At 49.1% G+C, this 25,273-nt stretch overlaps 1 protein-coding gene across 4 annotated transcripts; it reads left to right on the forward strand.

The window, feature by feature from the left end:
- Positions 1–170: 170 nt before the first annotated feature.
- On the forward strand, positions 171–25,026 carry FHL3 (four and a half LIM domains 3). Of its 4 annotated transcripts, none has more exons than XM_083879370.1 (6): positions 171–242; positions 20,656–20,837; positions 20,915–21,089; positions 21,684–21,853; positions 22,002–22,188; positions 23,110–25,026. In XM_083879370.1, exons 2-6 carry the CDS (start codon positions 20,682–20,684, stop codon positions 23,259–23,261), a joined length of 840 nt encoding a protein of 279 aa, XP_083735496.1. In that variant the 5' UTR covers positions 171–242; positions 20,656–20,681; the 3' UTR covers positions 23,262–25,026. The 4 variants fall into 4 exon arrangements, with proteins under 4 accessions (XP_083735496.1, XP_083735497.1, XP_083735494.1 ...); XM_083879371.1 differs by having other exon boundaries at positions 200–242; positions 20,653–20,837; XM_083879368.1 differs by lacking the exon at positions 171–242 and adding an exon at positions 11,679–11,831 and having other exon boundaries at positions 20,653–20,837.
- Positions 25,027–25,273: the final 247 nt, after the last annotated feature.

Here is a 25,273-nt window from a genome sequence, read left to right on the forward strand (position 1 = left end):
GAGACGGGGCCCATCCCGGTGGGGATCACACCGGGCGGCACCGGCCCGCTGCTCCTCCCGGCGAAGTGCAGCGCCTCCCGCTGCCCCAGCGCTCAGCTGGGCGGGCACCGGCCCCGGGCCGCCCCCAGCCCCGCCCCGGGCCGGGCTCCGCGCTCCGGGCTGAGGGAGCAGCGCCGAGCGAGCCGGCTCTGCCCACAGCCGGGGCACCCACAGCGCCAGCGCGGGCCCACAGCGGCCACCAGGTGGGTGAGGCCGGGCCAGACCGAACCGAACCGGGCCGGGCTGAGGGAGGGAGCGCTGCCCGCTGTGGCCCCGCAGGGTGGAGGGTGGCGGCGGTGCCCCGGGGGTTGGAGGAAAAGCACCGCCGTGTCCCCGGTGCCGTGTGGGCTCCGGGCATCCCCCGCCGTACCGGGAGGTACCGGTGACCGGAGGGTTCTGCTCGGGCACAGCGCTTTGCTAAAGGAGAAAACCACAGTCTTTGGGCCGTGCCCCTTCGCCAGACCGCAAAGTTGGGAGTTTGAGCGGTGTTTTGTGAAAAAGAGTGCTGAGACTTCTTACTCGAGCAACAGAACCGGGAGTAAATTATGACTAAATGCTCAAATGTAGTGCAGGAAATTTTTCAGCACATCTGGAGTGATTGGTGTTTTTCCAGAGAATCCCAGGGCAGCGATGGGAAAAGACTCCGAGCCCTGCTTTGTGTGTGTGTGTGTTAGACAAAGACTCGGAAGTCACAGTTTGGATCTCACTTTAAAAAGTAGCTCAGGATCTTTGCAAATTTTTTTTTCTTAACACAGTTACGTTTCAGATTTTTGTTTTCTTACAGGTCACTTTTTACTGTTTTCTTTATCCGTTCCCAGTTGTGTACCCGTGGTTACTTTAAGCGCTGACACTTTCATTGAGAACTCATGGGGACTTTGGATACATTTTCCACTTAGCCCGGGTGAAACGTGGAGCTCGGAATTTCCTCTGCACAAACGGAGGCGTGTGCCAGGGTTATGGATCTTCATATGGGGCAGGATTTACTACTGAGGTCTCTTTACTTAAATCTGAACTTTGCTATGTTTAGTGTTTCCCAGTTTTGAAAACGATAAAAGGAGTTTTTCCAAAGAAGAAAACCTATTTTTAGGAGCTGAGGAAAGGGCGAAGCTCTTTTGGATGCAGCATCCTGGTGGCAGCACTGGCCTCCAGGGAAGAGTGTAGGGACATTCTTTTTACTTTTCTGACTCCTCTATTGAGCAGTAGAAATCTGTGGCTCTCCTGGCTGCCCAGGTGTTGGAACTGCCCTATTTCCTTGATCTGCTTTGTCAATATGTGGTTTAACTTCAAGAGGAAAGAGGAAGTCTGACATTTCTCCTATCTTATTTTTGTGCCATCCTTTTTCCTTTTCCTAACATGGAGGCTGTATTGTTCCCTTGCTTTTCTCGCTGACCGTTTCCTTTGAGGCACAGAATTGTCAGCAGCAGTTTCATTCTTTCCCAGCTCAGTCTGTCATTTTGTACGCTTTTAAATTTGGAGACAAAAATACGGTTAGTTGTGGGCACTAATTATAGCAGGAATATGAACTCCACAAACCTGTGCACAGGGAGTGGTGGGACACACTGTTTAGAAACAGGCAGAATTCCCTAGCAGGAAACCCTGTGAAGTGTTCTATGATCTCAGCTTCTGGAGCATCCCTGTCTCTGGATTTTTTGGGGTAAAATCTGTGCTTTTCCCCTGCCTGCAGAACAGCAATGAGTAGGGTGCTGAAGGTCACCGTGGTTCCCCAGCCTTTGGGAAGGACAGGAGGTCACATCTGCCCTCAGCTCAGCTCCTGGTTTGTGCTGTGGTTTCTCCTGGTGCTGGAGCAGCCCTGCAGTGTGAGAGCACAGCTGGCAGTAGGACAGCTCATATGGGAAAGGCAGGAGTCTCTTTCCTGGCTGGTGTCATCATCAACCCTGATGACACATGGGTTTTTGTCTGTAGTGCACCAGTCCTGTGTGACTGTAGGCAATATTCACTGGTTGTCAATTGATTTCTGAAGGGTGTGAGTTTAGCCATGTTCTTTTCTGCTTTTGGGCATAGCAGCTTCAAGACTGAGGTGAACCTTTAACTGATGGAGTCAGAAAAAACTTCCCTGCAGGCAGGTTACCAAAATTCCCAATGCACCAACTTTGGAAGCACTGGGTTCTGTTCCCAGCCAGGACTTGCTTGCTCTATTGCTTGCCTGATGAGGTAAGATGCTTTCTGCTGTGTTCCTAATTGCAGCTGAGTTTCTGCTGTTACACGGTTGGCTGGTGCTTGAAATGCCAGCAGAAAGGTGGAAAAAATTGATTACTCTCAATGCTCAAAGCGTTCCCAACGCCCTCTCCCTTAAAAAGGACTTTTATGGTGATTGCAGCACTGATGCACAAGATTTTCTTGGTGGTACAGCAGGATCCTCATTGATGTCTGTAGGATTTTTGCTGCCTGTGTTTTACCGTGTGAGGCTGTGCTTGATGAGCCACAGTTACAGCAGCAACATCAGGAGAGAAACGAGTTAAACCTTGTTCCTCTGCTCCATCTTTTGTGTGATAAAAAAGGTACCCTGAAAACTGGGGTCTGAATAAAAGCCAAACCTCTTAAATGGACAAACAGCTCCATAATTCCTTTTATTTGCTCAAGTAAGATAGTTTTTTCTTTGGTGTTGAGTGTTCAGTGTCCCTGGTTGATGTGCTGTTCTCAGGCTGCCCGTGCCCACCACGGTGCCCTGCTCTGGCAGGAAGGTGCTGCCAATGCTGTTTGCAGTTTTGCTCAGAGTGCAAGTGCCTCATTCCTTAGGGGACTTTGCTTCTGCCTGAAATAGGTGCAATTTCTATGGCCAAACTGGAGAAATTCAGAGAGAACTTCATAGTGGTTTACTTTAGTGATGTCATCAAAACCAATTCAAACATTTTACCCAGGTGGGCTTTTATTCAAAAGAAGGGGATAGCTATAACCCTAAATACCAGCTGTATATAGAAAAGGGAGAAGAACAGTTGTTAGGAGGCAAAGAAGCTTTACCAGGAGTATTTAATCTTCAGATTACTACCACCAAGAGCTTTAGGGTCACCTTTAAGGTGAGGTTGTGGGCAGAAAGGCCAAGCTGCACGGGCTATTTTGGTTTTGTGGCTGCTCTCTGGGAAGCTGCTGCTGTCCTGCAGCCAGTGAGGAGGGGGCATTTCCCACAAAGGCTGGGCTGTGTTTACTGGGCTCTGCTCTGAAGTGGGAAAAGGAAAATACTTCATTCTGTGGAGATGCAGTTGCTGAGAAAAAAAAATCCTTGGTCTTTGTTTCTTCTCTTCCTTCCGTTTTGCTCTGGTTTTACCAGGTGTAAAATACAATTGTCAGCAGTTTACAGGGATGGGGAATGTCAGTTTTCCTGTTGAAGAAAATATCAAGGAAAGGGGAAATTGAAGAATGCCACATGGCTTCCACCTTCCTGTATTTCACCCCAGCAGAACTGCCTCTGCTCAGTGACCACTTTGTTGATACTTGCTAAATGGAGAACAATTTTAACAAGTTATTCTGCCCTTATTGCAGGGGCTCACCAAGAGAATAACATTACTCTGGGAGGAATCAGAAGGACATGTCCATTAATAGTTAAGAATTATTTAGCAATATCTTAACACAGAATCCAAAGAGCAGTGGAATAAAAATCCTGAAATTTACGTTCTTGTTTTTAGTGTAGTCTCACTTTGACTTGATTTGGCCTGTGGTCATCTGATTGTTAATATTAACACATTTCATTTTTTATTTGCCTCTGAATATGTTACTGTAGATAATCCCACACTTGCAAACTGCAGAGTTCTTTTATATAAAGTATTTTGAACTTCCCAAATATTAAAAAAATAAAAATTAAATTAGCAGCATGGATAGATATTAATTCTGGACCCTTCTGCTCGGTGTCACGGCTGGAAACAGCAGTTTGTTGATGTTTATGGCCAATCCACCCAGTGCCAGTTCTGCTCAGGAATATAAATTACCTTCCAGCACCAAGCTGGTGCTGATGCCAAGGACATGATCTTGACTGCTTCCTAACTTAGCTTTGAACATCTGAGCTGTGAGGAATGAGGAATGTGCTGCACCCAACCTGGAGCTGTTGGCAACCACCAATGTCATGAATCCAGTGAGTGGAGAAGCCAGCGCAGGTGACTGGACAGCTGGAGCTGTTTTCCCTCCACAGGAGGGGCAAAGAGAACTCTGAATAGCTCAAGGAAATGCTTGGTGTTGTTTGAACAGTCAGAGATCTGCTTCCCTAGTGCTTCCTTCAGCACATGTTACACTCGACCCTGCCAGCACTACACGCCAATAGGAGTCAAGTCTTTGTCCCCAGTGGTAGATTAAACTGCTTGGCCATTGTTGCGAGTCCAAGATTTTCCTCTCTCACCCTGTTTAAATGACTGCTTGGATGTGCAGCCAAAGTAAATATGAGCTAATAAAAACTAGAGATAACACATGGAGAATAGTTGTTACGGACTGACTGTAGCACAAAGAGGCACAAGTTTTGCTGGCAGCTTTTCTACTGAAGTTTTGAAGCTCAATTACCTGAAAAGGAGTTGGTATGGGTCAAGTATAACTTCCTTTCTATCGCAATAGGGGAACTGTATCTGTATTCATGTGTATCTTCAGAATAAGAAAGGCATCTGTCGGGCTGCTGAGGCTCCAGTGCCTGCCTTGCAAGGTATAGTGCAGCAGCCCCAGGTGAGCACTTCCTCACCTGGGAGCTGAAAGTGCTGTGACAGGCCATGCAGTTTTAGAATACCTTTCTGTATTTTCACACATTCACTTTCCTTGTTGGCAATAAATGCGTTTCCAATTGATTTTTCAGTTCCTCAGCATGCAGCCTGTGAGAGTCACTGCCATAAAGGATCACTGAGACTGCTAAGGGTTGGAAGGATAGGAGATATTTGTGAGGCCCTTGGAAGTGCCTCAGCTTACAGTGAAGGGAAGAATGAGATTGGGAGAGTGACAGGGATGGGATTGCCCCTGTATTCCAGTGATGCAGTGCTGTGGGACACCTGAGTCACAGATGGTGCTGCAGGGGAGAGCTGGAGAGGTCTGTAATTGTCTGGGGATAAGGCTGGTTTATGTGTTACCAGCACACATCCTGTGTGTCAGGAGAGGGCTGACCTACTGAAATCATTCTACAGCGGCTGTCTTTGCTTTTCCCTTCTGAGGCCTTTGGCTCTGCAGGGACAGTGTGCTCCTGCACCCTGTCCTTCAGCCCCTTCTGTGATGACCAAAAGGTTAGAGAGAACTGAGGGCTGAGAGCGTGGTATGGCACTAAAGGATTAATGGCTACTGAGCAATAATTTCCATAAATTATGCAGACTAAGTCCAGATCTAGGAACAGTTCTACCTCTTTCATTCCAAGCCAGTCATGGCTCACGCTGCCAGCACACCTGGAAATGAGGTAACTGAGTAATCTGCCCACATTGTTCAGATCTTCTGGGGCTTGGGCACAGACTTAGTAAGTGTTTTCCCTGCTCCTGGGCAACCTTTGTTCTCCTGCAGCCAGGAAGTCTCCCTGATGGGATAAGACAGGGTGCTTCTGTTCCTTTCTTGAGAAGGACGCTGTTAATTCACCTGCGGTGCGACTTCCCTGTGAAATTCTCTTTCCAGATGCAAAGATCTCACTGTTGCTGCAGTACGAGATGGAAACACTTCCAAGTGCTGCCTGAACATGTTATTTAGGTCAGTTGCAAGGGAGATGGCTACGTGAATCAGAGGAGTTGGAAGAGAAAGAAAGTCATTAGACAGCACCTTGACATCCCCTGCCAACACGGGGATTTTCTCTGCTGACGCAGAAGCCCTGCTGGAGCACACATTCATTGTCTTGTGCTCTCAGGATGGTCCAGCTGGACTGGCAGTGAACCAGTGGGCTGCAAAGACAGACCTTGCCTCTGCCACTCTGTATCAGCACCTAGATCCTTGTAGGTGTATGAACTAATCTCTGAAAGAGGGAGAGCAAGGTCTCCTCCTTATCGCTCTGGAAAACAAGGTGTATCAGGAGCATTGACCTGACTGCATCTATTTTGGGTGAACGAGCCTCCAGAAGGTGGTTTTACATTTATCATGTTGTTGTGATGTTGACCAGAGCAGCTCAGGGGATGTTCCCAGCCCAGTAAAGGGCGTGTGGTGCCCAGTGCACTGCAGCAGCTCTGGGGGAATTCAGCAGAGCCAATGGCCTGAGTGTGCTGGGCCAGCCTTGGCTGGGGGGCTGTCAGTGATGATGGGAAACCCCTGAAAATATCCCACTGGGCAGGGCTCTGCCAGGCACTCTTCCCTTCCCAAAGGAAGTAGCCTGAATTTACCCAGTGCTCTGTAGAGACCTGTAGGCTAAAACAAATTATTTTTACACAGTAGGAAACATTGAGACCAACCTTAACTGATGGAGCAATTTGCCAGCTTTTAGCCTCAAGGTCCCTGGTCCCTCAGGGCTTTCCAACGTAATGGCTTGGGTTGGTTTCCCAGAAAGATTCCCTTGGATATGTGCTGTTGGCTCATTACTAGCCGTTTTATTTTTCCAAGAGCCAGCTCTCGTTAGCTTCTTTCTCACAGCATTGTTTTCTTTCTAGAAGAAGCTTTTGCTGGCTCTCCTAAACTATTGCATGGGAATTGCTTACTAGCTTACATTTTTTTTTGTTTGTTTTGACCCAAAGCTGTGCTTTGCTCCCCTCTGTAACACTGCCAACATAATTTCCAGTCTCTTTTAAGCATATGTTTTGCAATAATATCTAAAGTCTTGGCTCCAAGTAACTGCCTTACAGAGAGATTAGTATCTTCTAACGAAGGAATTGAGAAGCAAATAGTGAGAACAAAAGCAATATCTTGAGAGCCTGTAAGACTATCCTGACCTTTCCCAAAGGCCTCAGCCTGGCCTTCAGTGTTGAGCAGATGGCAGAAATCAGGGTGGACTTTGATTTGTGGAGGCCTCTGCCTGGGCTGCCGTGTTTGCGGGAAATGTGCTCAGCACATTGTGGCCATCTGGGCTCGACTGTACTATTCTGATAATCCCCAGGGAGCCTTCTCCAGCAAAGCTCATCCTTGATGGAAGTCCTCTTTGGCTGACCTTGTGGAAGGGTAGTATTAGCAGTGTGGGGTTTTGAGATTTGACAGCAGCATTCCTCATAGGGAGAAAACGGGCTTGGGGAATGCTTTGTTCTGACCAGGAAGGAAAGGTGCCACTCACCCAGGTATCCATGTGGGCACACAGCTGGAATTAGACAAGAGAAGGAGGAGGTTAGTGTTAATGTTGTCTAAACTTCAGGAGGAAGTGTTACAGGAATGCAAAGGCCATCAGAAAACCAACTGGAAAATTGCCTTGTTTTAGATGGGAGAACCAGATGTGGGGGGGGCTGAACCTGGAGCTGAGAGTCTCAAAATTGCAAGGGAGCTGAGGAACTGAGTGACTGGGCACGCACAGGGAGACCAGAGTCAGATGAGAGGGTCCTGACAGGAGCTGGAATCTTCATCTGGATCTCACTGAAGGTCTGCTTTTCAGAAGAACTGAGCTGGCTTCACCTGAAATCCAAACAATGATTGGGTGCTCAGCATCCCTGGAACTGAGAGGTCAAAATACAGGCTGCCAAATTCAAGAAACAGGGAAAGAACAAATCCAAACTCTCTTCCAGGCTGTGTTCTGAGGCTGTAACTGCCCTGCCTCAGATGTTGAGCACTTCAGGTGTGGGAGGGTGTGTGACAGCTTGAGTGGCCAGTCCCACGGGCAGTGCTGTCCTCAGGGAGCAGGATGTGTGCACATCTGGCAGTGTGTCCCTGCAGACCCCAAACCTCGGAGTGTGTTCTAAATCACCCACTCTCTGCTATGACCCACCCAGGATGGGTTGTTTGACATCCATTCTGTCCCTGGCCACCCCTAGTGACAGATCTCAAACCTTTTTCCTGACTTTCCACTCTTCATCTGTGCAGTGTGTGGAGCTTGCTCCAGGCTGCTTGTGAATCAAACTCCCAGGAGAATTTGTGTGCTGGTGCCACAGAGGCTCCTCTCCCTGCCTGTCCCATGGCAGTTTGAAGGGACTCTGCTGCCTCTCAGCCTGGCCAACCCTCGTCAGCCACACTCTTGAGAAATCCTGGTGGAGATGTCGACCTGGCAGATGGAGGCTGTTACCTCATTCCACAAAAATGCTTTGTTATTGAGAAAATGGAAACTGTCTGAGGTTTGGGAGCTGAATAGAGTCATTGGTGTCTGTTTTAACCGCAGTTTAGTGGTGACTGCTCAAAAGTTCCCCTCTCTGAGCGTTCTCTTTTCCTACACCCATAATCTTCAAGCCATTGGAGAGCTGCGATGACTTAACTCATTAGCTGAGCAAAAAAATGTTGAACGCTGTTGCATGCTCTGCAGAAACCTCACTAAAAACCTCAGCATCTTCCAGCAAAATAAAAATGATGAGCCAAGAAATAACCCTTTGCAAGCTGTTGGCCAGAGAAGTGATCCCTATGGATACCAAGCCAAATTCAACCTTTTTTACAGTTTCAGCTGTGTGTGTCTTGTTTACTTGACTTTGAAAAGCTCTGTGAAGATTATGCAGGAACTTCTTGGAGAGGAAAAGACATGTTTGGAGACTTAGGTCTTGTAATTCTTAAACACGGGTATCTGAACCCCAGTCCCGAAGAGAAGTTTCTTTTTATCAATTTTTAAAATCAGATTTCAGCCTTGTGGGTTTGAGAGCATAAGAGAAAGACTAAAAATAGGGATTGAAGTGTTTGCAAGCTAGTTTTTTGTATTGCTCTGAATAATGACTTGGGTTAGTCCAGAAGAGCATTAACCTAAACACAGGCCTTGTTTTACTTAACAGATATTTGTGAAACTCTCATCTGGTACCTCTTTTTGAGAACCTTCCATAAGCATTAATCACCAGCACCCTAACAGAACCAAGAGCAGCAGCTCTTTGGAAATAAAATGAACACTTTATTTATGTATTTTTAATCTAATTAATCTTGGCAGGCCAAATGAATGTCTTCCAGCTGCTACAGATGGTTTTCTCATGACTAAATATTTTGATGTGTAGAAAAACCTAGAATAGTGGGACCACAAGATATTAAGTATTTAATTATTACCCTAGAATGTAAATATGACCCTGATATTTTACATTTGTTTGCCCGAATTTCAAGTGTTCTCTTAGAAATTCATCAAACAATATTTTAATTATTGGTTATTTGTGAAGCAAGAGTGACTATTCAGCATCTTCTCCTAATTTATTTAAATATCAGAGTGGGGTTTAGAAAGAGGAATTTGCTTAACTGGAGAAATAATCCAGCTGCTTGAGGCAGAACCCAGGATCAAGATCCTTGAGGATCAAGATTTGAGGTGTAATGGACTAGTTCTGTTCTAGATCCTTGCGTTCAGGTTTAGCCATAAAAATCCCTTCTAGCTTCAGCTCTGCCTCTTAAAGTGATTTTTTAATGCAAAATACAAACTGTAAAAACAATTAGCAGTTGATTCGCAGCCTGTATCTTACTAGTTTAGAACTCATTCTGACCATGTGTTGTTCCTGTAGTTGTAAAGTTGTAACCTTATTTTATGAATGATCCAAGGCCACAGGATTTCTCTCATTGAGTGTGTCAGAGGTAATTTCTGTTGTGGTTCAGATCTGTGTGGCTGCAGGTCATACACAACCTGTGTGTACACTCAGACTTCTTGTAAAAAATGTCTTTTTGTACTTTTTCTAATGGAACAAAAGAAAGGGAGTCATATAAAATGTGTATCTGAAAGGCCTAAGCTTCAGCACGGTTAAAGACAAGAATTCCTCCCTGAGGTCCACACACTGTTCCTGGATATTGCTGAGGATGGGAAGACAACAAGAAAAGAATAGCAACAAAAAAAAAAAAAAAAAAAAACCACAACAAACAAACAAAACCAACAACAACAACAACAACAAAAACCACGGGACAAGCTGTCCCTGAGTGCAAGGACTATGTTTGCCAGCATCATGAGCCCCAGTTCCAGCCTAAACTCCTGACTTTTGACCTCACCTTGGAACTCCACTGCTCTCGTTTAAGGAAAACATGGCATTTTCCTTTCTTAAAAACGAACCCATTTTGAATAACTGGTGAATAACTCCTGGTGCTGTCCCATTCCAGCTGTGCCTGCCAGCTCAGCCTGCTCACTGCTAAACTCCAAAATTTAAATAGAGCAGCCAGCAGAGTCATGGTGTTGGTTGGGAGATCTGCTCTCTGGATTAGCTGTGCTCTGCAACAGCACAGCACCATGTCTGTCTGTTACAGGGCTGGAAAGGACCTTAAAAACCATCTCAAAGTCCCTCTCTTCCTCCTCCTTTTTCTCCTGTTTCTCACAGAGTTATGGCTGTGCAATGTATAGATGCAGCTCTGTGAGTCGTTAGTGGGTGTCACAGTTTCCACTGACAGGAGTATGTGCTGCATCTCGGAAGGAGAAGAAAGGTGGAACTTGAATCTTGGTTCCATTTTTAGTTCTACAGGCCCTGCCTAGTGCCAGAACCCTCTGAGGTGCAAATCCAGGAGGGAGATAGCATTACTCCCTGACCTGCAGGTATTACAAGGGTAAATAATGGTTTTTTTTGCTGCTGACAGCTGTTAGGGAATTGAGGAAGCCACAATCTAATGAGAGGTGTGGGATGTGAGTTCTGTGGAAACTGAGGACCTTTTGCATTAATGATCCTGCACTGGATCATCACGTATGTTTGTGATACTGGCAGTAGAGAGTCAGGGAGCTAAACTGCTTCCCAGGTAAATCTTTAGTTTGTGTCCTTAAATTTGGATTATTTATTCTCATTTGCCTCTTTCCTTGGCACATGGATATTTTCAAAAAGAAAACTCAGCATTTAAATCTAAAGGCTTTTCAGTGGCTCCTTTAAATTCAGTGAACAGTTCACATCAAGAAAATTGCTGTGTGCCTCACTCAGAACATTCTGGAACACACAGACTAGTAGTGCTACTCACCAAGAGTCATTAAAAGCAAAAAAAAAAAAGAGTGCACAGCGTGTTTTGCATGTATCTCAGCCAAGAGCAGTTTTATTTCTGCTATTTCTCAACCCTATACAAACACCATATAACTCAGAGAAAGATTAAATCTAGCCCAATTTGCATGTGTAGAAGTTTTTGGATGTGTTGCTTTTGGAGAGCCCAGAGCTGAGTGTGGGAAATCATGACATGTCAGGTTGGTGAAGGTGCACGGATTGTGTTGTGCTTGGTGCCCTGTGAAACAGCAACAACTACAGGATGGTGAAATAATGCTTTTAGATCCTTGATAGCTTTGAGTTTTAGTTTTAGAAGAAGATATAGAGCAGATCTTTGAATAAGAATGGGAGAGACCTTGAATAATGGAGCCGTGAGTAGATCAAACTGAGCCTTTCAAGTGACAATCCAGGTTCTGCTGCTCACCTTGTTACCACCTAATAATGGTGTTCATGACTTGTTCACTTTAACTTAGGAGTTTTGCTTCTTCTCTTTTGTTTTTATTTTTTTTTGTCCCCCGTCATCATGACATTGAGCAATAGAAAAGCTTTGGAAGTGAAATATGTCTAGAGAAAACTGGAATCGCGTCTCTCGTGAAAATTCAGAGTAACTTTTATCGCAAGTGTCCAATTTCTAGTCACAAGTAATGACATTTAAACCCCATTTGGAAATACAATCCCCGTGCTGATGTCACCCTTGGTTTATGATGTGACTGCTTTTGTTGGGGGACAAGCACTTGAGTGTTTGCTGGTGAAGTGATGATTTACTGGGGAGAGTCCCTGCCTGGTGGCACCTGCTGTAGCTGTCCCTGAGGTGGGGGACTAGAGGAACACCCTGGCACCGCTGAGCTCCTGCTGCTCCATCGCTTTCAGCAATGCAAGGTAAAGGGGCTGGCCTTTTGTTTTTTGGGGTTTGCCACTTTGGGACAAATAGCTTGTCAATGGAGCGCTTTTGTTCTGATCAGTTGGAGAACAGAGGGAGGGTTGTTGGCAATTGCAGTGAAGCCCCTGGTCCTCGGGCTGCTTGTGAACAGCTTTAGGAACTTTTCCCCAACTTCCATCAGTGAGTGTGGAGCACCTTCCCTGCAGCAAAGAAATGAGGCATTGCTTCACATCTGCTGCTTCAAGGGCTGAGACAGCAGCTCTTCTTGGTCTTCAGCTGAAAGTTGCCAAGAGAGGAGCCTCTATTAGTGAAAATCCTGGTCTTTCTGATCCTTTTTAACCTGTGAGAGATGTTTCATGTAGGTTGCCTTGTAAATCTCAGATGGGAATGAGAGAATGAGGTTCTGTAAAGGAGCCACAGACCTGGATCAGGGACTCTTGATGTTGTTACTTCTTTCTGTACATGTGGGTGCTTTTTTTTGTTGTTGTTGTTATTGTTGTTGTTGTTGTTGTTTTGTTTTTTTTTTGTTTTTTTTTTTTAAAGGAACAACTTTTCTTCTCTTTCTGAGTTTTTAGTCACTCATTCCACATGTTTACTGAGCTGCCTGCCAGCAGCAGCTCCACTTCTGACATGGACATGTCCAGTGCGCAGGGGCATGGGGTTGGAAACTCCATGGGATATAAAGGCATTCATACATTTTGTGAGCATTTTTGTCTCTTAAAATAGCTGTTTCCACATAGTCTTTTGGATGTTGGACAGTTTTCCCTTCCCTGAGTGCCACCAAAGACTGGACAGAAGAAACAGGAGCGGGTGTTGCATCTTGCAAATATCTTTTTAGTATTTCCAACGAGTTATTTTGTAGAGATTTTACGTGAAATACGTGACGATTGCAACCTATGGGTTCTATTGTTTGAATTTTGCAGTGCTTAAGAGTAATTTAAAGGCGTGTGAATGGCTCGAAGATAAGCAGCTCTGTATGGTGAGAGTAACCCACACGTGCTGATCAGATCACCCGGCTGAGAAATCAGTCACTAAAAGGACTTTGATCACTTCAAGGCTGCCAAGGAAATAACTAGGAAGGTGTTCTCTTCTCCTCTCAGCCATCCCATCTGTCCCCGTCCCGCACTTTTCCCGGCCTGTGCTGCCCTTGAGAGCTCTGCCCTGTTTGGGGAGGGCTGCAGCTGGCACACACAGCATCTCCCTGGGCAACAAACCATCCGAGGTTTTGTTTCGGAGAACCTTCAAGCCCTTTCCCGGGCTGGTAACATGAGACAATTTGTCTTTGCCAGGATTCAGTCCTCCCCCAGATTTAGAAGCTGCTCGCATGCTTCGTGCTGCGGGGCTGGCATTGCCTTGGCTTGCAAGGGACACCGGCAGCTGGAAAAAGCGCTTTATAGGGAGACTGTCCGTGTTCCTTGGGCCGAGAGCCAGCGCAGGTGGAGAGGCCCCCAGTGAGCTGTGAGAGAGAGGGAGGGCACAAGTGTCACTGCAGTGTCTCCTCTCACCTCCCTGCCTCTTCTCTTCTCTTCTCTTCTCTTCTCTTCTCTTCTCTTCTCTTCTCTTCTCTTCTCTTCTCTTCTCTTCTCTTCTCTTCTCTTCTCTTCTCTTCTCTTCTCTTCTCTTCTCTTCTCTTCCCTTCCCTTCCCTTCCCTTCCCTTCCCTTCCCTTCCCTTCCCTTCCCTTCCCTTCCCTTCCCTTCCCTTCCCTTCCCTTCCCTTCCCTTCCCTTCCCTTCCCTTCCCTTCCCTTCCCTTCCCTTCCCTTCCCTTCCCTTCCCTTCCCTTCCCTTCCCTTCCCTTCCCTTCCCTCAACACATCTGCTTACATGCAAGAGACCAACTGCCAACAGTTGTGTTTTGGAGGCAAAAGAATCAAATCGGAAGAAAGGGAGCATTTTGACCAAATTTGGTGAAAAAATTCACTTTGCCCTTTAAGTAATAGGCGTGCATTAAATAAAGCATGGCTGGGATATGTGTCTTTTCCTGCTACTGGAAGTCGAAGTTGCTTTGTTTATTGAAAAAGAAACATGAAGCTGAGCAGAGCCTTAATCAGCAAGAATTTTCAGGCTTGCTGGGGAGACAGGGAATTGGGGACTGGGCTCAGATTGTACAGGTTGGTTTTCAGGATGTGAGCAAAAAACACCATCACTAGGGCTGCATCCAGTGCTTGAGGCAGCCCCTTGATTGCCTTTTGGGCAAAACAGAGGCATCATCTTTTCAGTAGATTTTATTAAGGGCTGCAAAAAGCTTTGCAAATACTAACTTATGTATCAAATCAGAAATAAGAGCGGCTTCATCCTCAATTTAAAAGGCATCTGTCTCTGAGGGAAGGAAAAGTGCAAACTACAGTGTAAGGGTTCAGCTGTGAGAGAACTTCAGGGAAATAGAGCGGAATTACATTATTTTGTAGTAATGTCCACACTGAGATGCACAGGCCCCAAGAACTAACAGCTAGAGCAGTCAGATTATTTTTTCTGCATCTAGGCTGTGATGTCTGTTTGAGTTGCAAGATCCTGGTGTGCTGAGCTGATCCAAGATGAAGGTGCATTGGCCTCAGTGTGCAGTTAGTCATTTCCTGTCACGCTTTCATGTTTGAATTCTGTTGTACTGAATATGACCTTTATTTTGTGGGGCAAAGAGATCTTGAAAACACAATTGCCAGGAATCCTCGGATTGTTAAGTTGGATAAGCAGTGAGGCATTTATATGACTGTGGGTTGTTACATGGGCATAAAGCAATTCAGTCCAAAATGAAACTTACAGTGTTAGATTGTAACATGGTTATTGAGAATAATTGCACACCTGTCCCTCTCTCCTTTTAAAGAACTGACAGGAGCAGCCTTTTGCCTGGACTGCAGCTCTTGCTCCTCTGATCACACCAGAGCTCCTGTGATCAGTCACATTCCCTGAAACTTGGCTTCAGCATCTTTCTTCCTCTTATGGCCACTGTGACCATGTGTGCAGCTGCTGCCCTCAGCCAACCCCCTGCTGCCAGTGTCCCCTGCTGCCAGTGTCCCCTGCTTGGCACTGGAAAGGTACCTGGCACAAGGAGTTTCACCCAGGCTGTCTCTCTTTTCTCTGCAGCCTCCTCAGAGACAAGCCAGAATCTCTCCTGCTGTGTTTTTAAGCAGTGGGTTTCTTAATTGCCTGCGTTGAGCTGTGCAGAAGTTTCTGGTGTGTTCCTGTCTTGCTCCTCTGCTCTCAAGACTTCCTCCATCAATTCATGGTCTGTTTGAGTGTGATGGGTCCAAAGTGCTCAAATTATTTCAATTCCTGGCTTCCTGTTGAGTGCACAGAATTTGCTTACTTTGTGCTCATTTTGAATAAGATTAACAGTTGATCTCTTGAGCAAACCTTCCAATTTAATGTCAGCAGAATGACATAGGCTGCCTGCTCTGCTTGTTCCCAAACAGTTTTACTGCTGTTTAGCTGCACCTCTGAAGGGCCAGGATTTTGTTCAGAACCCAAAATAGTTAGTTAACCCCTAGAGATGTTTAGTAGTAAATTTTTAACTCTGAAACCATCCCTTCCTTCTTTTCCTAGGTACAGTTTTTCATTTTATGGTTGTGTAGTAGGGACTCTTCAGCTTCTTTCTCAGACCCTGGTAGAATTATCTTTCCTTAAAGAAAGTAAGTCCAGAACAAGGGCTGAATTTTCTCTTGTGCCTCTCCCTGTGCTGCTGGTACCTCAGGAGCCCAGCACAGCAGTGATGAGTTTGCTCTTACTCACCTTGGAGCAGGTGTGATGTCTCCATCAGGGCTGTGCAGACAGTGCAGCGTTTCCTGCAGGCACCTCCAGGCAGGTGGGGGCTGGAGGCAGGTGTTTTTTTTTTTATTTTCTTACTGATTGGATTCTGTTTAAGATTACAATCAGACATTTGTGGGGTAGGTGTGTTTTTGGCACTGTCCTTTATCTGTATGCAGAGCTGTCAGGAGGAGTCTGTGATATGGCTTTGTTCTTTGGATGGGGCACCTCAGAGATCCCTTCTGAGCAATGGGAAACCCTTATTTTGGTATTCTGTTTTGGTATTATCTTTAAAATTATGCAACAGTTTAGGTCCTGTGGCTTGTCAGATTCTGCTACTTCAGTTTTAACAGATTCTGCTCCTTCTTCCTCACAAAGGCATTTTCAGGAAGCTGCTTACCTTGCTGACAGCATTATTTTATTCAAAATGCAAGATGTTTCTTCACAGTGCTGCCAGCCTTTTACTCAATCCATTGCAGAGCCTGGAGCAGCCTGTGGCTGCTCTGGGCAGGAGAGAGTCCTGCCCATGCTTGGGGGAAAGGCTGAGGTACAGCTTGCTCAGCAGAGCTCGGTGTATGCACATGCATGAGCACAACACCCAGCCGTGCAGGGAGGCTGTGGCCATACACCCAGCTCATCTCCTTATCTCCTGCCTCTGAGGCTGGCTGGAAGAACCAAATACTCCCTGTGTGTTGGAGAAATGACCTGCAGCATCCTCTGGTTGTGCTGGGCGTGGGGAAGGCACTGTGTGAGAGGCCTGGGGGTTGTCCTGGTGGTCCCTGCAAAGAATCTACTCCTTGGCCATGCTGGAGCTCTTTATATTTAAGCTTTCAGAGCTGTCCCAGGGAAGGCTGAGGCTGGAAGGCAGCTTGGAGGCCAGAGCTGAGGGCAGGAAGTGACTCACTGCTGCTGCAAACAGGCGGGTGAAGGTTCGATGCAACTCTGCTCCCAAAGGTGCCTCTTGCAGCTGGGTCACCCTCAGGGAGCTCTGGGACCTCTCCCCAGCTGCCTCAAGCTCTCTATGAGCCCCAGGGATGGCCCAGGTGTGTGCAGCAGTGCTGGGGGGTTTGGCAGTGACAGGTACAGGTAGGCAGCAGCATGAGAATGTGGGGAGAAAACCCCACAACACCCCAGGGAACTCACTCCTACCCCCCAAAAACCCGGGCTGGCTGTGCACTGCCCGGTGCTCAGTGACCCTGTGCAGAGCCCCAGAAAGTGGTGTCAGGAAACGTGGAATGAAAGCACTCCCAGCACAACAGAGGGGCTGGAGCTGCTCCTCAGAGCCAGCAGCTGGTTTGCCTTTTAGGGTCGGCAACGGGCCGAAACAATCTCATGCAGATTCCAGGACCCATAATGGTTCTGGAAAGCTAGCAGGAACAAAAAGTGTTCTTCTCCTCTGCTGACCTTGGAGTGCTTTGAGGACTGTCTTTCAAAGCCATGTCCCTGCACGGTTTCATCCTTACATGGGGAATACTTGCCTGCCCCAGCGAGGTCGTGCTTTCTCCTCTGTGTGTCTGTTTAGGTGTGAACTGCAATTGCTTATATTTATGCTCAGACAGCCCTGGGGAGGTGAGAATAGGCAGGGACCTGACAGACAGTCAAAAGCAGGTCTTTTCCTGTGTCCTGGAAAGATTAAGTGTTTCCCTAGGAATAGCCCCGTGGATTACTCTAGGGTGACTCTGTGGAGCAGCTGGTCGTGAGCTGAAAACAAACTGGTGTGAAGTTACACGGGGTTACAAGTTCAGCACACGAACAAGACTCGGCACCTAAGGAGTTCATTGTAGGAGGAACTGTCTCAAGAGGCCAGTTAAACTCTTCAGTGATTGTGTGGATCAGGCCTGCTCTGCCTCCTTTGCATAACAAATCCCCGGTTTATTGGTGCTAAAATTAATGTAATGATCTCCTGGGGCTGTTGCTAAGCCATCGGCTTTGGACAATGACACCAGGCTGGTGTTGGGTGCATGTTACTCTCTAATTAGAAAGTGGACTTTGCTGTGCTTCCTTGACAAATTGCTGACCTTTCCCATACATGAGGCTATTCTGAGCTCTGCTCCAGACTGATCAGATTTGCATCGTGGGGCACTTTGAGTGTTGTTTTCGAGCAGAGCTCTTGTTCCTAAAGCCGTTTGTTCATGGGCACAGGAGAGGAACTGAACTTCCTTTGCTCCATGAGCACAACTACATCTTTCAAGAGGCAAAGAGGAGGCAGCTGGCAGGCATATATCTGTGTTTATTTTTGCCCTCCAACAGCTAGCCAGACAGCTGAGCAATATCCCACATCCAGCTCCAGCATAGCCCTGTACAAGGGACCGGCTTTCAGCAAGGCTTGTCCCCGCGGGCCGGCGCCATCTGGCAATGGGCAAACACTCTATTTGCAGCTGCAATCCCATCATTATAGGGCAACACCTTGGTTAGCACTGGAAGGCGTTCCTGACATCAGCCCAGCACACAGCTGGTGATGTTTACAGGGTGGTGCAAAGGATGAGGACATGCTCATTGCCTGTATTGTACGTTCTATGTCTCCATTAAAGGGATTTTTAATGCATTTTAAAACTACCTCTTTCCTTCATAGGGAAGGCAATTCCCCCAGTTTCATCATTACAATCACAGTAAGAATTGTGGGCTTTTCTACTATTTCTTTTACTCCATTTCTTTTGTCCCACCTTCCTGTTCCCGGCGTGTTCGGTCTCACATCCCAGGGACGAGGATGCTGCGTTTGCTTTGGCGCTGCCCGGGCTTCGAGGCCCCTGCCCAGCTCTGCATGTGGGAGCAGAACAAAGGGAGCAAACAGCTTATCTAACACAAATAACCCTGAGCAAACTTCCTGGGCCTGTTCTTGTTTCTGTTGAAAAGGCAGCACAAAGTCTGTTCCCGTGTGCGCTGTCTGCAGCCTTGGCCCACGTCAGGCTCCCGTGCCTGGCTCTGCTGCAGCCACAGCCTGGGGAGCAGCACTCAGCTCACAGTGTGCAGCACTACAGAGATTTTGGGGAGAAACTCGAAGTGCAGGCAAGCCTGGCCCACCTCTTTAGGGTACTCCTTGGTAGATCATTCCTGGAGGGTTTGTTTTTCACTTCCTCTTCTGACAGCATCAGGGTCAGGGTAGTGGTGCTCAGGAGGCTTATTCCTCAGTGGTAAACCCCCAGCCTTCTTCATTCAGGTTGTTTTTTCTTCCTTTGTGTTTTCTGGTGTCTTCTGAGCCTGTATTACTGGACCACAGAGATAAAAGTGCAGCCCACTGAGAAACATGGAAGTTCCCTGCTCTGGCAGTGCCTCAGCTCCCAGGCCAGGAGTGCTCATTAGAGGTCCTCTTATTACAGACACACCTTGGAAAGTTCCCTTCACCGGGGCTGGGAGAGGGAGGAGGAGAGTTGGAAATTTCATTTCATTCTTTGCCAGGCAGAAAGGTCCCAGGTAGCTTCAGGGAGCGAAGGCAAGTGGGAAGTGGCAGAGAAGGCAGCAGTGGGTGAGGAGCAGCCAGGAGCTGTGTGGGGGTCAGGAGAGCTGCTCCCCAGTCACAGGAGCACCTCAGGGGATGCCCCAGAGGGGAGAGACACTGGAGGGGCTGGAGCAGAGCTGGAGGAGCAGGTCCAGTTCAGCACCTTGCAGCAAACCACCTGCCTCGTGTCCAGTAGCAGAGTGGACATTGCCTTGTCCTGCAGGCAGCACACAGAGCTGCTGCTTGGAGCTTTGGGGGAGGCTTGGTGTGGCCCAAAGCCCGTGCTGCTGGCAGGGACACGCTGTGGAGCCACAGCCACACACGCTGGAGGGCACGGGGTGGGCAGTAGCCTGGGTGGCAGCTGGTAACGAGTGTCTGAAAAGGGACTTTGTTCCCCCTCCGTTGGTCACGTAGCCATGTGGGAGCACTGGATTTATTCTCCATCAGTCCTATCGGCACATACCGGGCTTGACAACAGCTGGGAGCTGTGTGGCTTGGCCAAGAATAGCCCTGGGGAGCTCTGGGCTGTGAGTCAGAGCTGTCTGGATCAGCTCCTGCCCTGGAGGCTGCCTCCCAACCTACAGCCGGCTGTGGGGAGGGGGTGCAGGGGCTGGTAGGGAGCTCCCTGACCATTAAATGCTTAACTGCAGATTGAGCTGAAATTGCACTTTGTGAAGTGGGTGGGTTCCTGAAGAACAGGGCAGTGGAGGTGCTCTGCTGCTGACAGTTCCCATGTAACTCAGTGGGCTTGTCTACACTTGACAGCAACCTGGGTTAAAGGAGGGTGTGATTTTGCAAGTGGAAAACTCCATGTTTAGGAATAACCAGGCTAAACTAAACAGGAGGGTACTCCTGTTCTGGAGTTAATGCTCCAAAGAAAGCAAAATAGTTCCACAAACCTGTTGTCTGTGGGGGAGATAAGGAGCAAGGAGAGATGTCAGGTCTCCATGCCAAGCCCCAACAGGTGCTTGTTGAACATCCCTCTGCCCCTGTAGCTTCTCCCTGGAGAGTTTTTGTAGTTGGAACAACACATGCAGAACAGTTTGCTGGGTCAAGCCTCCACAGCCAAGGCACAGTGCCTGATTCCTGCTTCCCTATGGAGCAGCTGCTTTTAACCTCTGGAGAAGTTCCAGGGTTTGAGCTGCTGGCAGCCCCTCAGGCAGAATCCTGCCACAGACCATGCAGGGCTGAGTGTGGGTCTCTGAAGGGCAGCTGGGCACACAGATCTCCCTTAGGGTGCCTGGCTCTCAGACCTCACAGTGGACACACAGCCACGTGGCATGTGCCTGGTTTTGGTGCCAAACCAAAACTTTTCATGCAGGAAATTTCTCCCTTCTTATTTTACGCTTCCCAGGAAGGCAGTGAAGAGTGAGGAGCTTAGCTGCGTGCTGACATGGCCAGGTTTTCTGAGTGGTGCTAAAGCTGTCAACTGGAGTATAAGCCTGAAGCAAGGTTTATTGCAGGCTCTGAGGGCAGTGCATGCAGCCCCAGAGCAGGAGCACAGCGTGGGCCTGTCCCCTGTGCTGACAGCAGCTGTTGGCTCAGTGCAGGGACTCTGGCCCTCAGCCTCTGGAGGTGGCAGGTTGCACAGGGACACCTCAGACAGCCTGAGCTGATCCTGACCCACATCTGCCCTGATGTCAGCAGGTGAAGGAGGCCCTCAGACCGGCACCATGACAGAGTGCTTCGACTGTGACAACTGCAAGGAGTCCCTGTATGGGCGCAAGTACATCCAGATGGACAACGGCCCGTACTGCATCCCCTGCTACGACGCGCACTTCGCCAACACCTGCGACGAGTGCAAGGAGCTGATCGGCCACGACTGCAGGGTGAGTAGGGGCCCTGCAGACAAGCAGGTCAGTCCCTGGGCTCTTTGGTGCCCTCCTCATGCTGGCTGTACTCCCAGGAGCTGTACTACGAGGACCGCCACTACCACGAGCACTGCTTCCGTTGCTTCCGCTGCGACCGTTCCCTGGCCGACGAGCCCTTCACCTGCCAGGGCAAGGAGCTGCTGTGCAACGACTGCTACTGCAGCGAGTTCTCCTCCAAATGCATCGCCTGCGAGAAGACTGTCATGCCAGGTAGGAGCAGGCAGACCTAAGCATTGCAGTTCCTGGTCCATTGGTGTCAGTTGGGGATGCAGGTCCAGTATGAGAGCAGAATGAAGAGAGTTGGGTCTTTGTTTTGTTGCCCTCCTGTCACTGCAGGGAAAGGGCTGGGTGCTTTGCTTGTCCAACAAGCTGTGATCACCACACAGCCCCATCTGTCTGTTCCCCTTTTTCATGGGGAAGTGAATGAGGGAGGAGATAACAAAGGGTTTCCTGGGCATTTTCTGCTGCGTGCTGACAAGAAGAGACAGAATGACTGAAGATGTGTGAGTGTCTCTGGAGAAGGCCTGAGGCAAAGGCGTGTGCGTCTTTGCTTGGCTATTTTGGCACCATCTGCAGATGTAGGTTACGTCAGGCATCTCTGCCATGGCCCTTGTGCCAGTGCTGGGGACATGTTCCTGCAGCCCTCCCCTTGTGGCTGTGCTCTGGGCCTGATGGTCCTGAACAGCCATGAGGAGGGGAAGCATAGAACCAGGTGTGCAGGACCACAGTTCATTCTGCCAGCCCCCCACATCCCTGTGTGCACTTGTGCTGCTCCCTTGTGTCACTGCAGGGCTCTCTTTGCAGGCTCCCGTAAGCTGGAGTACAATGGACAGACCTGGCATGAACATTGCTTCATATGCAGCAGCTGCCAGCAGCCCATTGGGTCACGGTCCTTCATCCCAGACAAGAAGGATTATTACTGTGTCCCCTGTTACGAGAGCAAGTTCGCTCCTCGCTGCACTCGATGCAAAAAGGTACGTGTGGCCTGGCAGCCCTGACAGCATCCAGCCCTGGTGCAGGGACAGGGAACTCCCTGCTCCTGCCTCAGCCCTGTCAGAGGAGGGTTCAGCTGGGCTGTTTCCCTTTGCCTGTGTGTCACCAGCATTTTCTCTCTTGCTGCAGACCCTCACCAAGGGAGGAGTGACCTACCGGGATGAGCCCTGGCACAAGGAGTGCTTTGTCTGCACGGGCTGCAAGACCCCCTTGGCTGGGCAGCAGTTCACCTCCCAGGATGACAACCCCTACTGCATCAAGTGCTTTGGGAACCTCTATGCCAAGAAGTGCAGTGCCTGCACAAAGCCCATCACAGGTGAGCAGAGCAGCCCTCCAAGGAACCCCGTGATGCAGTGGTCCTGGGGCTACTTCTGTCCCTTTGTCTGCATCTTTCACAGTGGTGAACTGTGCCCTGTGAGAGGAATTCCCTCTACCCACAGGTAAAGGCTCCAAAATGACCCCTCAAAGTATGATCTCATTTCTCTAGCTTGCCTTTTTTTGATACTGATCGCCATGTCCTGTGCAAAGGTTGTTCACAGGCAGGGAAAGCTTAGAGTAGCACCTGGTTTGCTATACCTGCCTAGGCAGGAGAAGTTAGGGATGCCCTTCTGCAGATCCCCCTAAGAGAGTTTGCCTTCCTTCCTGCCCTCTTCCACTTGACCCTCCCCCTTGCAACTCCCAGGTTCCTGCTGCTGGGAAAGCAGGAGAAGCTGTGAATCAGCTGGTGAGTCAGAGGATGGTTCTGGCTGAGGACAGCTCCCAGGCACCCACTTCCCCTCTGGTCCTTATCAGTTTGTCGCAGTCCTGGGGAGAAGAGGGTCACAGCTCACCAGTCTAACAACTGCCAGCAGAGAAAGGAAACTCCTGTGGAGCCTCTGCAGGAGCCTGGGCCTGAGCTGGTGGCAGGATGGCTCTTCCCAGGATTCAAGTAGTTTCTGTCTGCTTTTATCCAGTGTGATGGTGCAGCTCCTCTCCTTGCTCCTCCTAGGGGAGAAAATCATAATTCTGGTCCAAATCTGTCAACCCTGCAAAGTCTGCTCTGAAGCAGTTTTAGTGCTTTTCCCTCACCAGAGTGGAGATTGGCATTTCAGATCTCTTTGATCCTGGGCTGTGTGTCTTCACCGGTGCCAGGTGTGAAGACCTGACCTGGAGATGAGCGGGCCAGGGCTCAGTCTGTTCAGGAAGCTCATCCCAGTTTCCCCAGAGACTCTGACCTTGCCCTCTGTCCCCCTCACAGGCTTTGGAGGTGGCAAATACGTCTCCTTTGAGGACCGTCACTGGCACCACAACTGCTTCAACTGTGCGCGCTGCAGCACCTCGCTGGTGGGGAAAGGCTTCATCCCTGACAACGATGAGATCCTGTGCCGTGACTGCAGCAGCGACCTATGAGCCCCCCAGGACACCCCGAGGGCCAGGGGCTGCCTCTCTTCTTCAGGGCCTTGGTGCCACATTCCCCGGCAGCATTTCAGGGGCAGAGCACAAGGCACAGGAGATGGGGGCTGACCCCGAGCTCTGCGGTGTGTTCAGGGGGGTCCTGTGCCCTCTCCCTGAAGGCTAGAGTACGCTGTGCTATGGCTCTGTGCAGTCAAAGCTAAATAAAGCTGAAAAAGGAGCTTCGAGACCCCCCCCCCCCCCCCCCCCCCCCCCCCATTATTTACTCTTTTCTTTTCGCTTCCAGTCTAACCAGGCACGAGCCCAGGCCCCCAGCTGAGCAAAGGGCAAGGAGTGGCTTCAGCACTGGGCTGCTGGATCTGCACGCTGGCAAGCATGTGTTCACCCCTTGGCACAGCTCTGACTTCTCTTCTTTCTCCGTGTGGTTCTCTTGCTGTGGGTGACACAAGGCAGTGTGTCAGGGCCATGTGTCACAGCTGGCTTTGCACAGCTGGCCCATCTTCTGACAGGGCACTGTCTTCTGTTCTGGAGGTTTGGGGACAGCAGGCTGCAGTGTGGCCAGGAGAAGAGCATGCATCCTGTCAGATGGGATCCACCTCTGGAATTCTATAGCACCTCACTCTTTGCAGGCCAGACCCTTTGCTCAGCATCTCCATGGAGGTGCTCTCTTAGCTGTGAAGGAGGAGTTCAAGTCACTTGTAGGTACGGGGCATTCTGCCCACCCACACCTGCCCCATTCCCATCCACCTGTGCTGTGCCCTCCCATGGCTGGGGTGGCTGAGCTGGAGCTGGCAGTGCTGGCCTGCTGATGCTCAGATGTACCTGGCTGAGCCCTAGAGAAGGGCATGCTGAAAGCTGAGAGCACTGAGGGCTTTATTCCTTCTCCATCCCTCTCATGAGGATCCATGGGATGGGCACTGCTATACAGAGCCCTGCTGTCAGCAGCACTGGGAACACCAGAGACCTGTTAATTCAGGGAAAGGAGCATTGCCCACAGACTGTGCCTCTAATTAGGAGCTGTTGGGAGGGTCTGCAGGAGCACAGGGCTCCAGGATAGAGAGCTGAGGGGGCAGCAGGATGTCCACAACCTGCTCCTCCAGGGCTGCCTGTGTCCCCAGTGGTGGCTCCTTCCAGCCACACTCACCTTTCCCTCTGTCCCAAACAAGAAGCAAAGCAAAGATGGCACCTGTGGGGAGGGGAGACTTTGCATTGCCCAGGTCCCAGCTGGCCCTAACTGCAAAATAGGGTGTGTTGAGCCATCCCAGACTCGCAATGAGGCCTTGAACAATCCTTGCCCAATGGCTGAGCTGGCCCAGGGCTATGGCCCCCATCAGTGGGATGCTCATGCCTGCCTTGTCTCTGCATCCTTCTGCTTCTGTCTCGCTGGGCCACTTTCGCCAACCCTGCTTTCCTGCTTAGTCAGCCACATGCTTTTCTGAAAACCTGTTCTTGTAGGTTTTTTCCCTTTTGTACTCATTTGTCATGAATATCCATCATTTTGTACACAACTACAAGATGAAGGGGCTAGCCCCCACCCAGGCTTCACTTAAGAACAGAAAATGTTATGCATGTTGAAGTGTTATTACTCTGTCTTCAGATCCTTGTTGAATCCTTGTTTGGAAGCTTTGATGACAGCAAATCAGAGTTTGTGTGTTTGCTATTACGAGAGGAGCTTGGAGCCATCTCCAGAAGGAATTGTCCTAAATAAACCTCAGCATCCTCTGTATTTCCTACAGCTTTATACAATAAACCATTTTCGTGACATTTGCTCTTCTGTGTGTCTTGAGCAGCAGGCACAGGGCAGAGTGCTGAGTTGGTGCTGGGCTCTGCTCAGCCCTGCCTCACCCCTAATCCCATTCTGGGGACAGGCAATCTCTGGTGCCTGCCTTCCCAAACCACAGCCCATCATCAGCTGTGCCAGCCCTGTGCCTGTGGCAGAGCAACAGCATCTCCCTCCTCCTGCTGGGGGCTGCAGTGAGTTCCTGGGGCTGTCCATCTGTCCATGCTTG

Source organism: Zosterops lateralis (assembly GCF_965231275.1).
Source record: "Zosterops lateralis genome assembly, chromosome: 28".
Lineage (NCBI taxonomy): Eukaryota > Metazoa > Chordata > Aves > Passeriformes > Zosteropidae > Zosterops > Zosterops lateralis.

What these genes read in the sequence shown, in the direction of transcription:
- FHL3 (XM_083879368.1), top strand. An exon ending in TGATCGGCCACGACTGCAGG is followed by an intron (nt 20,838 to 20,914) that starts GTGAGTAGGGGC and finishes CTGTACTCCCAG; the next exon opens with GAGCTGTACTACGAGGACCG. An exon ending in CTGCACAAAGCCCATCACAG is followed by an intron (nt 22,189 to 23,109) that starts GTGAGCAGAGCA and finishes TCCCCCTCACAG; the next exon opens with GCTTTGGAGGTGGCAAATAC.